This window comes from Dasypus novemcinctus, chromosome 24 (assembly GCF_030445035.2).
Source record: "Dasypus novemcinctus isolate mDasNov1 chromosome 24, mDasNov1.1.hap2, whole genome shotgun sequence".
Taxonomy (NCBI): domain Eukaryota; kingdom Metazoa; phylum Chordata; class Mammalia; order Cingulata; family Dasypodidae; genus Dasypus; species Dasypus novemcinctus.
In genome coordinates this window covers 67,217,961-67,234,172 of record NC_080696.1, presented here as the reverse complement: position 1 = coordinate 67,234,172, position 16,212 = coordinate 67,217,961, and the positions used below count along the sequence as shown (strand labels likewise).

The following is a 16,212-nucleotide window of genomic DNA, read 5'->3' as shown; positions in this document are numbered from 1 at the left end:
CCAACTGTATGTATTAAGAATGGCTGTATCAAATAAATGTCTATTGATTTTTTTTCCAGGGTTTTGTGTGGCTGAGTTTGTGGAACACCGCGAGTGGGGAGGGGGCAAAGCCTTGCAGGCTTGCGGCCGCCGAGCGGGGGAGCCCGGGCCAAAGCCCGCACGTGGCGGGCGCAGCTCGACCGCGGTGCCCGGCGGGCCCCGCCGCGCGGCCTTGTGGGGCTTGTAGTCCGCAGGGCTCGCAGCCGGGCGTGCGGCGCGGGGGCCGGAACCACAACTCCCGGCGGCCCGCGCGCGCGGCCAGGCCGAGCTCCATGGCGGCTCCCCCGCGCCCCGCGGCCGCCGCCCCCGCGCCCCCGCTGCCCCCCACCGCCCGGGAGGCGCCCGGCCCGCCGGCGGGGAAGAGCGAGACCGCGTGCGAGGACCGGTAGGCGAGGGCGCCCCTCCCGTGCCGCCGCGGAGCGCGGAGGGTCGGCGACGCACGTGGGCTGGAGCCCCCGCCTGTGTGCTGTAGGCCGGCCCCCGGCCCAGGCCGCCGCGGCCTGGAGCCCCGTCTGCTGGGGCAGGAAGGGTGGCTTCCTTGGACATCCCCACACACTCCTAGGGCGGGAGTGTGCAGCCCCCGCCCTGGGATGCAGCTTCCTCGGGCGCCCTGGTGGTAGCCATGGTGGGAGGGGCGGGGACCAGCACTGTGCCTGGATGACAGTGGCAAGGGGGCGCGGCGGGGGCCTGCAGTAGGGCACTGCGATGGCCCTTGCCCAAGTACCCAGGTGTCCCCAGGCAGGGAAGGGTGGCGGCTTGATGGGCAGACCCTGTTTCTGCACCCTCGGGACAGGCAGTGGTTTCAGCCCCAAGTGGACAAGGCTTCCGCCTGCAAGCCCGGGAGGTGTGTGCGTGCTTGACGCACCGGTGCTGCATCCGCTGGCTCCGCGGGACTCCAGCCCTGCCCCTCCCGGCGGGCGGACGCCATGTTTCTGGCAGGGGCAAGGTGCGCGGTGCCTTTGCCTGCCTGGGGGTGCTGGCAGCTCCCTGCAGAGCCCGCCAGGGGCCTGGCAGGAGTGTGATGGGGGCGATGTGCGGTGCAGCAAGGGGGTTAGCCACCCCTTAGGAAGTGGAAATGGCTAACAGGAAGCAGGCCTCATCCCTGAATCTTTGGGACCCAGGGAACAGCGGGAGGGGAGTGGGGCAAGGTTCCTTAGCACCTGAGGGAGCCACGTCTGTGCCCCCCACCCCTGCTCCTCCTTCACAGCGGCAATGACAGGAGTGGGTCGCCTCGCCTAGCAGCGGGTCACGGCCCAGGCCTGACAAGAACTGAACCGGTGACCCCTGCTTCCAAAAGTTCTTTATTTAACCCAAGATCAAAAAGGCCAGGCCAGTAACTTGGAAGGCTGTGGGAAAAAGCATTTCCTGACAACACAGGTTCGTGGCCGCCTGCTGGGCTCTGCCCAAGGGCACAGCAGAGTGAGGGCCAGCGCGCTTTAAGTGTACATTTAGATGCCCCCCCCCTTCCTCAAAAGCCCACTGGGTCCTCCCCGAGGCCTCTGGATTTCCAAGGGGCAATTTCTTGCACTTCCTTCCCGGCCACGGAGCTCTGAGCCTGGCTCGTGGTGCCCTCCCTGCGCGCCACGCTGTCGCCCCCACAGACGGCCTTGTCAGCCCTGCTCGCAGCTCCCGTCAGTGCCTTCCCAAGCGGGGTCCATGGGGTCCTCCTCCCACAGTTGCCACCTCAACGACTCCGTTGCCATGTAAGCCGCACTCACCCACCCACTCAGAGCAGGGCTGGGGCTGCAGCTGTGGGCTGGAACACGGCGGGGAGGGGTTGCTGGGGACACAGTTGTCTCTGGGAACCCCAAGAAGGTGAGGCAGACCAGTGCAGAGTCCGTTCAGCATGCCCCCCAAAACCCGCAGTGCTCCCCGCCCCCTGAAAGGGCTGCGCTGGCCCTCCATGCAGGGTCCCCGTGCTGGTCCCGACGGGGCCCCACCGAAGAAGGTGTCTGAGCTGTCGCGTGCGGAGCCCCGGGCCAGCACCTCCCTTCCCTCTGTTCTTATTTGCGCTTCATCAAACCTCCACGAAGCACGGAGGGGCCTGGCGGGTTCCCATCCTCGCCACGCAGGGCAGGGGCGTGGTCAGCTTCCACCGGTGCTGGGTGGCCGCCAACGAGCCACAGCACAGACGCAAAGGCGGCCGCCATTTGTACGTCCTGTGAGTTTTCTCATGTAACTATTTTTACATCAATCTTCAACAGTCCATGAAATATTTACACGATCAGCAACCATCACGTGTTTGTCACGTTGTAGGTGGTGCAGTAGGGCACTGCCTCGGGTCTAAGTTGAGGCACACACTGTGCATGTGTCCCCAGAGGCTTGGCCCCAGGACCAGCCTGTCCAGCAGGAGCTGGCAGGGCGCAGCTGCCACCGCAGGTGCGACACCTGAAACAGGCCCCTGCTGAGCCATCCCACCCGAGAGGGCCAAGGCGGAGCGCTCAGGCTCAGGTGCAACGCAGGCTGGCGGGCCCTGCCGAGACCCGGGACACGGGTGCAGGGGCCGTATGCGGGGCACCCCTGCTCCAGGGCCAGGCCAGGGCCCCCCTGGCTCTGCTGGGCCCCAGCACTGGAGGCAGCTTGCTCGGCAGGGCCGAGCCCATTCTGGCGACAGCAGCTGCACGTCGGGGCCCGTGACAGCTGTCCCTCGGTCGGGGCTCCCAGGGCTCAGGCCTCCGCACAGCCCGTGTCCGCACTGCGACTTGGCGCAGGTCAGTGCGAGGAGCCGCACTGAGGCACTGCCCCCTCCACCAGGCCAGGGTGCGGAGGATGCGCCACCTGGGAGCAGGGCCGAGGGAGGTGCACAGAGCCCGGCGGGCTGGTCCTGCCGCCGGGTGTCCCCAGAGGGCAGGCGCGGTTACCTGGGCGGCCAGGAGAGGCTGCCATGGCAGCGCCAGAGGAAGGTGCCCGCCAGCACAGCCGGCTCCTGGGGTGGGCTCCCCAGGCTTAGGCCCAGCTGGCCTGGCCTCTTTCCTCTGCACCGCCGATCTCTGCCTTGCCGCAGGAAGCAGCTGGCAGCAGAGGGGCTGCGGGGGGTGGGGGGCAGGTGGGAGAGGCGGCAGCTTGGGCCCGCGCTCACCGGCTCAGATCCCTCTGGAGACCTCCGTGCGGCGATGGCGAGCGCAGCCACCCCGAGTGGCACGGCGGTGCCCCGGCCGAGGGCGGAGCAGGTGGCAGAGGGGCGGCGTGCTGGCAGGGCAGGACAGGGCAGTTATTCTTGGATGTGCCGAGTGTAAAGTTTCAGGCTTGTTTGTGCCTGTGGAGGCGCCTCAGCCCAGGCCGGCAGGGCCCGGGGTCGATCTCCCAGGCAGGCCGGGGGCCCGGTACTTTCTCCAGGGCCCAGGCAAGGGTGTGGCCGGCGCCCAGGAGGTGCGTGGCAGTGCCCACCGCCCCCGAGGGCTGACCTGGGTGCTGGCCTGGCCGCGCCGCCCGCACTGGCAGCATCGAGCTATTAATATCAGGCGAGGCCCCCTCCCACCGCTGATCCTCTTAGGCCCGCGGCGAGGCTGCGCCGCACGGGGCCCCTGAGCTGCACCTCTCCGCCGGGCGTGGGCAGCTTCTGCTTGCCACTACCTGGCCACCCCCCAGCTGCAGGCTGCTTATGGGGGGCAGTGCAGGCAGCCAGAGCTCCTGAGCTGTCCTGGGGGACACTGGGTCCCAGAGACGGCCGTGAGGCCCCCGGCTCGCCAGCAGCCCCCAGGCCCTGGGCACACGCTCCCTGGGAGTGCCTTACAGCCCCGAGTCCCCATCTGCTGGACGCCACGCATTCCTCAGCCATGAGCAGCCTCCCTGCTTACCCCGGCATCAGGGTCTCGGGGTGCTGGGCCCTTGGTGCAGAAGGCAGGTGAGTCCCAGGCCTGCTGACCTGTGTGGCATGGGGTGGGGCGGCGCGGGGGCAGGCGCAGGCACGCGGGTCTACTCCGGGCTGTCGGCAGTAGTCGGTCTTAGAAGAAACGAGGCTTTTTTCATGCTGGCCAGAGGCGTCCTTGCCCACTTGTGCACAGGAAAGTGAAGTCTTTCATGCACTTTTCCGGTTGTTAACGAGACCTTTTCTGTGAGGCCTGGGGCGAGGCTGTTGCCGGGCCCGGCGGTTCCACTCAGCTCCAGCAGACAAACGAGCTTTGGCACAGGGCACCGAGCAGAGCTTGGCCGCAGACGCTGGGGTGGCACCGTCCAGGTCAGCTGCCAGGCTGGTGGGACGGACGCCTCGGCCTACACGGATGCCCCCCGACCTGTAGATTCTTTCCCTGCAGCACAAGCTTGAAAGAGAAGAGCACCCCAAACAGGAGACCCCACGGACCACGGGGCGGAGTGGGCTGGGAGCCTGTGTCTGTTCTGCCAAGTGCAGCTTTGCGCCTGAGCGGCTGGGACCCCGCCCGGCCACCCTGGAGAGCGTGCTCCGCCTGGCTCAGCGGCACGCAAGCAGCAGGGCAGCGCCCCTCACAGCTCTGGGTGGGAGTTTGTGCGGCGTTCTGGGGATCCACGTCCCGTGGCTGAGCTTGGGCAGGAGGGGAGGGGCTGCCCTGTGTTCCCCTGCCCAGCCAGGCCCCCGGGCACATGCCACCCGCCCATTGGCCGCGCTGGGTCTGAGCCGCCACCTGCTTGCTCCTGCGGGCGGTGTGTCCAGGAGAGCTGCCCGCCTCCTCGGGGTCAAGGTGAGAAGCCCCGTGTGGAAACCCTGGCCTCACTGCTGCTGCAGGTGCCTCCTGGCCCTGCCTGTGCCCCCCACGCCCCTCCTGCCCGCGGGAGGCGCTGCCAGTGTGCCTGCCACATCACCGCACCCAGGGAGGTGCGTCTCCATGGCTGGCGTTGCTGCATCCCCTTGGCACCGTCTGCTCAGCCCCAGGGCAACGTCAGCCGCCAGCTCCACAGTGGGCATGTGGTTCAGAGCTGTCCCCAGGGCCTCAGAAGTGACACGGCCAACGTGCACTGCCCTGTGTGCTCCCTGCGACAGAGCGCAAGTGGCAGCTCTGCCTTCCTCTTCTCTGAGGACAGGAGCAGACTGTTCTTGCCATGTAGAGACAGCTTTGCTGCTTCAGCTTGTGCCTGACGCTGCTCTCTTCGCCCAGGTGCTGCTGCACCGTCACGGGTTGTGCTTTAGTGAGTTCCCCCACTGCCGCCGGCCCCAGCCCACATGCGCGTCCACAGACACATTTTCTCCTGGCTCTCAGCATTTCTGAGTGCTCTGGGAGGACCATGCAGCTGGAAAGGTCCGTGCTCCCAAGCGGAGGTACTCACTGTCCCCACAGCAGCGAAAGCCTGTGTCCAGGGCCCCGTGTGTCTCCATGGCTCTCTGCCCGAGGTCAGGCCCCCGGCTCAGCGCAGGCAGCTCTGTGGCCCTGACCGAGAGGCTCGGTGGTGGTGCAAAAACACGAACTAGCAGAGGTCCCCGAGTCTGGCTCGTGCTCTTGGCTGCTGCCGTGCATACACGCTCGCGCTCTCGCACGGGCGCGTAGGCGGGCTGCATGTGGGGAGCTGCTCTTAGGTGAGCACCGCGCCTCATGCAGCGCGCTCTTCGCCCCTCGCCATGCCCGTGAGGCTGCCTTCCTGTGCTGTGAGTGCTGAGCCCCCTGCTCGTCTCGGGACTGCCCTGTGCTCTGAAGACACCCCATGACTGACGCTGCACTCCAGGCTGTGGGCATTCGCCTGCTGCCCCTGGGCACCTCTGGGTTTTCTTCCGGGCTGTGTGGTCGCCAGGTCACAGGGCACCGCCGCCTGCTGCAGAGGCCTGGCCAGTCCCCAACCGTGCGTCTGAATAGCTGCCCACACGGGCAGGAGCCCCCGCCCTCAGCTCCGTCCCTCCTTGGCAGTGGCCACAAACGCACTGGCCACCAGCTCCTGCCATGACACGGCTGTGCAGCCAGAGCCAGCGTTCTTGACCTACCCCCCGAAACCTCTGCCGTTGGGGTTCGAGGTCTTGGGCCAGTCGGTCACCTCTTCCTTCGTGGGGAGAGAAACCGCAGGGGTCCATGGATGGGCCCTGAGCCTGCAGGGGACTGGAGGCCCCCGTGGGTCATGCCCCTTGCAGCCTCTGGGGCCTCCCCTGGCGGACCCTGAGGAGCGGGGGGCTGCAGGCGGGCTGGACAGGGGCTCCCAGGAAGCTAGGAGAGGCGTCTGCGGTTTGCTGGAGGTTTCTGTTTCAGGACCAGGAGAGTCCCAGACAGAAAGAGGGGTCCCCACCCGTCCCCCTGCCCTCTGCTGCCTGCCTGGTGCCGACGGGCAGTGAGGCCGAGTGCAGCCGCGTGGCGCCTGCGGGCCCCTCCGGCCCAGCCTCCTCCCCTGCGAACCGGGCTTCGTGTCGCGCAGGACGGTGTGAGACAGCACAAAGACCCCGGGTGCCTGCGGCAGCCAGCGCCCCCGGGATGTCGAGGTGGCCTGGCCCTGTGCCCCGGGGCCCCGCGCCGGCTCCCCGCCTCGGCTGAGCGGAGGGTGCGTGCAGGGCCTGAGGCTAGCGTGCGCCTTCTGCAGCAGCCACGCCGAGTCCCTGGACAGGCTTCTGCCCGCCGTGGGCGCTGGGCGCTCACCCCGGAGGCGCACCACGAGCCAGTGCAAGTCGGAGCCGCCCCTGCTGCGCACCAGCAAGCGGACCATCTACACGGCGGGGCGGCCGCCCTGGTACAACGAGCATGGCACGCAGTCCAAGGAGGCCTTCGCCATCGGTGCGCGGCGGCGGGCAGCGGGCGGGAGGGCGGCCCTGCCGGGTCAGCAGCAGCGCCAAGCGCCCACTCCCCTCGCAGGCCTGGGAGGCGGCAGCGCCTCCGGGAAGACCACGGTGGCCAGGATGATCATCGAGGCGCTGGACGTGCCCTGGGTGGTCCTGCTGTCCATGGACTCCTTCTACAAGGTGGGCCCGCCCCGCGCCCAGCCGCGCCCACACCCACGCCCCCAGCTGTGCCCCCGCCCTGGACGCCCCAGCCGTGCCCCCACCCCGCCCCCACCCACGCCCCCGCCCTGCGCGCCCCAGCCTTACCTGTGCCCCCAGCTGTGCCCCCGCCCTACCCCCGCCCTGCCCCTCACCCCTCGCTGCGCCTCCGCCCGCCCCCTGCGGCCCCACGAGCCCACCGTGCGCGCAGGTGCTGACGCAGCAGCAGCAGGAGCAGGCCGCCCACAACAACTTCGACTTCGACCACCCCGACGCCTTCGACTTCGACCTCATCGTGTCCACCCTCAAGAAGCTGAAGCAGGGCAAGAGCGTCAAGGTGCCCATCTACGACTTCACCACCCACAGCCGCAAGAAGGACTGGGTAGGGGCCGGGCCGGGGGCTGTGGGGCTGCCGGCGTGTCCCCTTGGGCCCAGGGCTGCTGCACGGTCTCCCGCAGAAAACGCTCTACGGCGCCAACGTCATCATCTTCGAGGGCATCATGGCCTTCGCGGACAAGACGCTGCTGGAGGTGAGCGGGGCAGGTGGGCCCGGGCCGGGACCCCCACCTCGCTGCCCGGGTGCCATCAGGAAGCCTCCCGCGTGCCTGGCTGGAGGGACGGTGTGTCGGAGCCTTGCCGGGGCCACGCGGCCTCGGCGGGTCAGGGCAGACACTCTGGGCCGCCGTGAGCAGCGCCCGCCCCCCACGGGCACCACTTGTGCTGACCGGTGGCATTGCAGGGGGGAGGCACGGGCACCGCTTGTGCTGACCGGTGGCGTTGGAGGGGGGAGGCATGGGCACTGCTTGTGCTGACCGGTGGCATAGCGGGGGACACTGCGGCTCCACCATCCTGCACTCACAGCCCACCCCCCACAGGCACTGCTTGTGCTGACCAGTGGCATCACGGGGGGGCAGCGCGGGCACCGCTTGTGCTGACCGGTGGCGTCGCAGGGGGGAGGTGCGGGCACTGCTTGTGCTGACCGGTGGCGTCGTGGGGGGCGCTGCGGCTCCGCCGTCCTGCGCTCATGGCTGCCCTCGGCACAGCTGCTGGACATGAAGATCTTTGTGGACACGGACTCGGACATACGCCTGGTGCGGCGTCTGCGCCGGGACATCGGCGAGCGGGGCCGGGACATCGAGGGTGTCATCAAGCAGTACAACAAGTTTGTCAAGCCGGCCTTCGACCAGTACATCCAGCCCACCATGCGGCTGGCGGACATCGTGGTGCCCAGGGGTGCGCGGGGCACCACGGGGCGGGCGGGGCTGGCGGCTCTGCCCCTCTCACCCGCAGTGTCCGCCCTCCCCAGGCAGTGGGAACGCGGTGGCCATCGACCTCATCGTGCAGCACGTGCACAGCCAGCTGGAGGAGGTGAGAGGGCCCAGTGCTCGGCAGCCCCCAGCCCACTGCCCTGCTGCTTGTGCTGGCACCACGGCCCCTGGGCCAGGCTGTCCCCCGTCCACGTGCCTCCACCTCAGCAACACCCAAGCAGCCTGGCCCACGGCGTCCTGCCTGCTTGGACACGTCTGGCTCAGGGCAGCCCGGTTGCCCAGCTTGGCCTCCAGCCTTCATGCCAGGCAGAGGGGGCTGCAGCCCCTGAGGGGAGCGTGGCCGCCAAGGTGCAGCCGGCCGGGTGCTCAGGCCCCAGCTGGGCACCCAACTTCCCTCGCAGCCAGCGGGCCTGACCGGGCTGACCCCAAGGCTGTGGGGACTTGGTGCAGAGAGGCACCCTAGACGGGGCCTCCCCAGGCGGTCCACAGCTCCGAACCGGGGTCCCAGGGTCCCAGTTATCCCCAGGTTGGAAGTCATGCAGAAAACACGCCCGTCCTGCGCCAGGCTCCGCAGAGGGCCCAGGGTGACCCCAGGGGGCGCTGGGCTGTGCGGCGTCAGCGGCAGGTGAGTGGCGTCGCTGACGCCCACCCCCTTCGCTCCCTTGTCTCCCTGCGTCGCTGCCGCAGCGTGAACTCAGCGTCAGGTAAGACTCCTCCCACCCCACACCTGCCCAGAGGGAGGTGCTGCCACAGCCAGGCCCGGGCAGGTGAGGGGGGCGGCCGTCTTCCCTCCCGAGACCTTGCCTCTGCCGTAGCTCACCCCCCCCCCCCCCGCGCCCCGGCACCACCTGCTGCTGGTGGACGGGAGCCGCAGGTGCCTCGCGGGACGTGCCCACGCCTCGCGGTCTGGCCTCCTGGCAGCCACAGGTGTCCCAGGCCCTGCCCTGGAGGGCTGCTTTCGGCCGCAGCCAGCCGCTCCCATCCTGCCCTGTGCTGCAGCACCAGTGTCCAGGGTGCCCTGGCTGCCCGTGAGGGCAGCCCCCACCCAGAGGACGCTGCCTGCCTCTGCTCTGGTCTTGCGGGCATCGGGGAGCAGCCCGCGAGCTCACGTGTGCTAGACGTCCCCCAGCCCACACCTGCCGCCCTGCCTGGCACCCCTGCCCCTGCCTGCTTTCCGCTGCTGTATGCTCTCACCAGGGCAGGCCGCCGGAGCCTCGTCCTGTCAGGTTCCTTTTGAAGTCTTTGTTCAGAGAAATCAAACCAAAAAAAGTTTCCAGGGCTTCAAACTTGAGAAAATACCCGAGGGCGGCAGGCTACCTTCTCCGTCCTGGTCGGCCACAGGAAGTGGTGGCCGGGCCTCGCTCACCTCCTTCAGCGCCCGGAAGTGAGGTGGGGGTTGTCCTCGCCTGGGCGGTGGGCGTAGGCTCACACGCACTCACGCACGCAGGGCCCGGCGGCCAGAGCTACGGTCTCCTCCACGCCTGGCCAAGGGCAGTGGCTCCCCTGGAGCTCCAGGGACCACCGTCCTCTGCCCAGGCTGAACGGGCTTTGTTCTTTCCTTCTCTTTACAACCCCGTCTCCTGCCTTGCTCCCTCCCTGACCTAATCTCCACCCGCGAGCAGAGGAAGCTGCGCTGGGACATGTGAGCTCAGAGTGCACCTGGCGTGCTGCTGCCTGTGCTGGGCGCTGGGGGTCACTGGGCAACACCCCAAGCCCCTGCCCCCTCGCATGCCCCCCCCATCCCCAACACTCCTGCCCCCACCCTGTCACCCTCGGCAGGTTCCTGCCCCATGCCCTTCCTTGCCCTTCTGCCTCCTCCCTCTTCTCCCCTCCCCCTACCTTGCCCCGCCCCTGCTCCTCCCCCTACATGGCCCTGCCCCCTGCATGGCCCCTCCCCCCCACTCCTGTGGCTCCTGAGCCTCCCCCTTCCACTCCCCTCCCTCGCATGCCCCTGCCCACCCTAATCCCCTCCCGTTCTCCAGGCACCCCTGGCTGCCCTCCCAGCGCCTCTTGGCAGCGGTCACCCGAGTTCGCCAAGTTCTGCAGGCAGCCCTGTGCCAGCTTTCCCCGTCCCAAGGGGCTGGACCAGCTCCTCTGGGAAAGGGCCTGGGCTACGGGCCAGTGAGGAGCCCTGGGGCTGGCTAGGACCTGGGCTGGAGGTCTGCCTGTTCTTGGGCCTGCCCGCAGGGGCCCCACCCTCTGCTCCCCCCAGCCTGGGCGCCCTGGCCTGGGCGGGGGCTGTCCTCCCCCAGGCCCTCTGCTTGTGCTCAGCCGCTGCTCTGTGTTCTGTAACCTTTGCCCTGCAGTTAGGGTGTGGTCCCACCCCAGATCCGCCCACCCTGCTGTCCGACAGCCCTGGGGGTGGGGAGCACGGCCTCCCAGGGCCCTGGGAGAAGACGCCCCTCCTGGAGTGGCCCCAATGGGTCGCTTGTGTCCCCAGGGCAGCGCTGGCCTCAGCGCACCAGTGCCACCCCTTGCCGCGGACGCTGAGCGTCCTCAAGAGCACGCCGCAGGTGCGAGGGATGCACACCATCATCAGGTGAGACCCCCGCGGGCGGGGCGGCAGCCCCCGGGGCTGCCCTTGCTGAAACCGCGCGCCCGCAGGGACAAGGAGACCAGCCGTGACGAGTTCATCTTCTACTCCAAGAGGCTGATGCGGCTGCTCATCGAGCACGCGCTCTCCTTCCTGCCCTTCCAGGTGCGCCGCGGGGGTCCGGGGTCCGGGGTCCGGGGTTGGGGGCGGGGCGCGCCGCGGCTCACGGGCGCCCCCTCCCGCTCTGCGCGCAGGACTGCGTCGTGCAGACCCCGCAGGGCCAGGACTACGCGGGCAAGTGCTACGCCGGGAAGCAGGTACGTGCCGGGGGGGCGGGCGCGGGGCCGAGGACGCCGCTCAGCCTCCCGCCCCGCAGATCACCGGCGTGTCCATCCTGCGGGCGGGCGAGACCATGGAGCCGGCGCTGCGGGCCGTGTGCAAAGACGTGCGCATCGGCACCATCCTCATCCAGACCAACCAGCTCACGGGGGAGCCCGAGGTGGGGGCGGGGCCCGGGGCGGGGCCGTGTGAGGGGCGGGGCTCTGGGGAGGGGGGCCGGTGTAAGGGGCGGGGCCGAGGCTCTGGGGGAGGGGGGCCGGTGTAAGGGGCGGGGCCGAGGCTCTGGGGGAGGGGGGCCGGTGTAAGGGGCGGGGCCGAGGGCGGGGGTCTCTGAGGGGGAGGCCGGGCTCTGGGGGGGCGCGGCCTGGGCCTGCCCTGCAGGTACTGAGCCCCCCGCCCGCCCGCAGCTGCACTACCTGCGGCTGCCCAAGGACATCAGCGACGACCACGTGATCCTGATGGACTGCACCGTGTCCACGGGCGCCGCCGCCATGATGGCCGTGCGCGTGCTCCTAGTGAGCGCCGGCGAGTGGGCGGGCCGGGCCGGGGCTCGCGGCCTGGGTTGGGGGTGACCTGCATCTCGCGCTCAGGACCACGACGTTCCCGAGGACAAGATCTTCCTGCTGTCCCTGCTCATGGCCGAGATGGGCGTACACTCGGTGGCCTACGCGTTCCCGCGCGTGAAAATCATCACGACAGCCGTGGACAAGCGCGTCAATGACCTTTTCCGCATCATCCCTGGCATTGGTGAGACCCCTGGGGCAGAGCCTGGGGGTCCTGGGCGGGTAGAGCCGGGCGTGCCCCCAACGTGGCCTCCTTCTCTCTCCAGGAAACTTTGGTGACCGCTACTTCGGGACAGATGCGGTCCCCGACGGCAGCGACGAGGAGGAAGTGGCTCCCACGAGCTAGTGGCCCAGGCCACCCCACCCTGCCCAGCCCCCGCCAGGCTCCTCCTGCTTTCTGGTCTTTGCTTACACAAAACGTTAACTTATTTTAATTTTTAAAAGTGCAACCGGTATGACAATGTACGTACTTTGTAAGATAAATAAAGGCTTATGAACACGGAGCAGTTGGTGAGTTGGAAAGGAAGGCCAGAGTGGTGTCAGGCCAGGTGGGAGCCGGCCTGGGGTCCGCACACCCTGGTGTGGCAGGGGCGGGGCCAGCTGCAAGGCCTCCTGGGGCCAGAGAGGTTGAGGCGCCATGGCTCCAGGTCAGGGCCCTCCGTCCCCCACAGGACCTGTGGCTCATGGGGTGAGGGGCGCCTGGCTCTGCGGGTGGAGGCTCCTAGAGCCCCACAGTCGGCCAACGGGCCTGGCATAGTGAGGGGTGGGGACCAGGCCTCAGTGGGCCAGCTCACCCACCTAAGCTGCTCCTGGACCTGGAGGTGACGGCAGGCGGCAGACGCGGATGTGCGCAGGGACACAAGCATGGAGCACCTGTGGGGCCTGCGCCTGTGCTGCTGCAGACAGGCCCAGCACCCCAACACCTACCACCTGCCTCCAGGCCTGGCCCCCCCACACCTCCCCCCCAAGAACCCTGTCATGGAAAAGCCTGCCGTGGGCGGGGACAGGAAGTCACTGGGTGGGGAGCCAGACCAAACGCGGACAGATAAAGGCAGGAGGCTTGTCCAAAGGACAGCCAGGCTCCAGGACAGGACCAGTGTGGAGGGACTTCTGGCCCAGGTGAGTGGACGGTCTTTGTGCCTTGTGCTGGGATCTGGCCAGGCGGAAGCAGGCACGGCAGGCCGTGCGCCTGGGGGCCCTCCCAGTTACGGGGCATGGGCACTGCCTTCCCCATCAGAAACGAGCCGGCTAGCCCCACGTGGAGCCTGTCCGCGCTCAGCCAGGTGCTGGGCCAGGCCGAGTTCTAGAGACAAGTCAAAGCCACGCACACCCGTGCACCACCCGCATGCCCACCCACAGGTGCCCAGGTGCTCAGTGCAGCTTGAACAGGAGAGGGGCTGCGGCCCCGAGTCCACTCAGCCACCAGCCTGGGGCCCAGGGCGATGGTGGGGGGGGCCTGGCTTGAGTCCTCATCACGAAGGCTGGGCCCCTCAGAGAGAAGCTCGGGCCTGGGAGGTCAGGCCGCAGGCTAGTGGTGCTGGGTTCTTGGGCCCATTTCCTGCCTGGGCCCCGTGGGGCCAACGGAAGTCACCGCCTTCCAAAAAACCCTGGGGGGAGGGCTCTGGGGCGCCCTGAGCCTGGGGAGCAGCTCCTCAGACCTCTGGGAGCCTCAGGGGCCCAAGGCCCAAGAGCTTGTGGGGACCAAGCCCTCAGCACAGCTGCGGAAGATGTCAGGGGCTTCCCTCCAGGGGCAGAGCTGGTCACCGTGACGGGCTGACGGGGCTGGGAACACGCTGCCCTGCCAGGCTTGGGAGCTGAGGGTGTTGGCGCCCTGGGGAAGGGATGGGAGAGCTGTGGGGCTGGGGCTGGTGCTGGGGCCCCTGGGCCCCCTACAGCCCTTTTGTGAGAAGTTCTGCCGCTTGGAGAGGGTCCCCAAGGAGAAGCCCCTGCCCTGGGCAGTGCCCCCAGGACTGTCCAACCTGAGAATGGTGAGTCCAGGGTCCATCTCAGGCTCGTCAGCCCGTGAGGTGCTGCCCCCTCCCCAGCGCTGCCGGAGAAACAAGGGGTGGATGGCCTGGCCTGGCCAAGGGTCTACTGGATGCCTGCCTCAGGCCCACGTGGTCCTCCGCGTGGGTCAGCCTGCCCGGTACACGGGCTCCCGTAGGCTGTGGAGGGCGGGGTGATCTGGGAGAGCCTGTTGCGGGAGGACCCGGCCCCACACAGGTGCAAGGTGGGGGTTCCTGGGCTCAGCCTGGCCCCACGGCACCAGGCCCCAGGCCTTCCAGAACAAGACGGTCCTTGGGGAAGGTCTGGGGCAGAAATGCCTGCAGAGGCGAGGGAGGGCTGAGGGTTGGGAGGCAGCTGGACACTGTGGTGGGGTGTTGGGGGTGGTGATTTGTAGGCTGGGAGGTGGAAGAAGGGTGAGGATTTAGGGAGCCAGGGAGGATTCCAAGCAGAGGAACCAAGGGAAGGGTGGGGAGTGGCCTGTCCGGGAGTGGGTGTGTTTTCTGGGATGCTAGGGTTGGGGTGACTAGCATTGGGCACTTTGCTGATGGGGTGACTGGGGATGGGGCCCGGGGAGGGTCAGGGTAGGGGGCAACGATGACCTCAGGGATGGCCATCCACTGAGACTGGGGGGGGGAGCCCTGACGCAGAGCAGGGGTGGGGAGGGAGCTGGGGAGGAGGGGGGAGGGGGGGGAGGGGGAAGGAGGAGGGGGAGGGGGAGGGGGGAGGGGGAGGGCCCACCCCCATGCGCGCCTCGGGGCCCCTACCAGCTTCCAGCAGGGGGAGGGGGGAGGGGGGAAAGTGCCCCCAGTACTGGAGCTAGCACAGCCCGACTACCTCCGCCCAGGCCGACAGGGTCTGCCTGGCTGAGAGGAGGTGCCGGGGGCGCTAGGGCTCGGGGTGCTGGGTGCCTGGCCGCGCGGTCGAGCTTCCCGGCTGTCTGGGGGATCCGAGGCTGGGCAGAGGTGCGAGCAGGGTCCTCTACGGGGGTTCGCCCACCCCCGACTTAGGGTTGGTGTCGACAGGCGAGCTGGGAGGTCAGGGGCTGCCCACGGCGAGCGTCCCTGGCGCCCAGCCTAGGCCGCGTGTGCGCGCTGCTCGGCGGCCGTCCTCCCGCGAGGCCCGAAGCCCGATCCCGGCTGGGGTCCATCCCAGGGGCAGCCGGAGCTGCCGCAGCACGTGCTCGGCGAGACGCCGCTCCAGCGCGCGGGTGCGTGACAGTGGGACGAGTGGACGTGGTCGGCCCCGCGCCCTCCTCCAGCCCCGCGCGTCCCGCAGCCCGCGCCGCGCCCACCTCCGCGAGCCCTGTTGGCCCCAGTCCCCGACTCCGGGCCAAGTTCCTCTCGGTGCCCTCGAGGGGCCTCTCCAAGTCGCCGCTGTCCCTTCTTGGAGGAAATCCCTGCGTGCCCGCCCTGCGGCCGCCGCGGGGACAGAGCCCCACCCGGGTCCTCCATCTCCACCGGCCACGAGTCCGTGTGGACCGGGACATCTGGCGCGAGACTCTGGGCCAAAGGCCCCTGAGACGCGGTTTCCAGACAGTTCTTCCCGGAGCCCATGCCCGGCGAGGCGGGTGTCCGCGCCCCCGGGCCCGCGGGGGCCTCCGAGGCGGGCTCCGCGGCTTTGGCTCAGCTTCCCGCCCGCCTCCACCTCCTCGGCTCTGCGCGCGGTGGCGAGTGCTGCGGGGCCTCGGTGGCTCCGGGAGGGCGGGACCCGGGCTCAGGGCCGAGCCGTCACCACCTGGCCGGGGCCCCACGCCGCCGCAGGATCCCACGCCGCGACTCCAGCAGCGCCTGGCCCGACTCGTGAGCGGGGGACGCCCGACCCCCACGCGACGCGCAGCTGCCAAGCCCTGAGGTCCTTGGCCACACTCGCGGGGGTTGCCAAGTGCGGGAACCAAGGGACCGGCCCGCCCCCCACCGAGCACCCGGCGCGGGCCTCGCCCCCTCCCCGCAGGCGCCACCAGCCCCAGCAACCCATGCTCCCCCGCCCCTCCCCTCCTCCCCTGGGCTGACCCCGCCCCACGCCCACTCTGGGCAGGCCGGCGCTGGCTCCCTGGGTACCGGACGTACCCCGCCTGCTCCTGCCAAGGTTCCTGCAGCCCCGGGGGCGGGGGACTGGGGGCTGGACAGCGGGGCCAGGAGGAATGCGCTACCCTCCCCACAGTCACCCCGCCTGGTGGCTTTCTTGGGACTGGAGTTCTTCATCCCACTTCTCTGCAAGGGTCGTTTGTGAGTTTTTCCAAATAATAAACGTGACTCAGCCGAATTACAAAAATTCAGAAGACCAAATGATAAGGAAAGCCACCTAAGAACCCCGAGGCCAGCAGGGGGGTGGGAAAGGACCCGGGACCCCCCGTCCAGCCCCGCATGCCACAGCCCTGCCCCTGGGCATGGGGCAGCCTCTCTTATCAGTGGTGGAGAATTCCATCCGTGGGGGTTTGCTCACATGATGTAATGCCATACAGAAAATAAACCAACTACCTGCATCCACTGGATATGCTTTTTAAAAACGTTAAAACTGGGAAACGGACTTTGGACCAGTGGTTAGGGCGTCCGTCTACCATATGGGAGGTCCGCGGTTCAAACCCCGGGCCTCCTCGACCCG

The 16,212-nt window shown here is 68.9% G+C and overlaps 1 protein-coding gene across 7 annotated transcripts; it reads left to right on the top strand.

The window, feature by feature from the left end:
- The first annotated feature begins 298 nt into the window (after positions 1–298).
- Positions 299–12,107, top strand: UCKL1 (uridine-cytidine kinase 1 like 1). Of its 7 annotated transcripts, none has more exons than XM_058287335.1 (15): positions 299–424; positions 6,508–6,698; positions 6,777–6,883; positions 7,113–7,283; positions 7,360–7,431; positions 7,945–8,134; positions 8,208–8,269; positions 9,792–9,811; positions 10,610–10,708; positions 10,774–10,867; positions 10,957–11,019; positions 11,079–11,201; positions 11,449–11,556; positions 11,632–11,788; positions 11,871–12,107. In XM_058287335.1, the coding sequence occupies exons 1-15, from the start codon at positions 312–314 to the stop codon at positions 11,948–11,950; spliced, it is 1,650 nt and encodes a 549-aa protein (XP_058143318.1). In that variant the 5' UTR covers positions 299–311; the 3' UTR covers positions 11,951–12,107. The 7 variants fall into 7 exon arrangements, with proteins under 7 accessions (XP_058143318.1, XP_058143316.1, XP_058143319.1 ...); XM_058287333.1 differs by having other exon boundaries at positions 11,064–11,201; XM_058287336.1 differs by lacking the exon at positions 9,792–9,811 and adding an exon at positions 8,857–8,873.
- Positions 12,108–16,212: the final 4,105 nt, after the last annotated feature.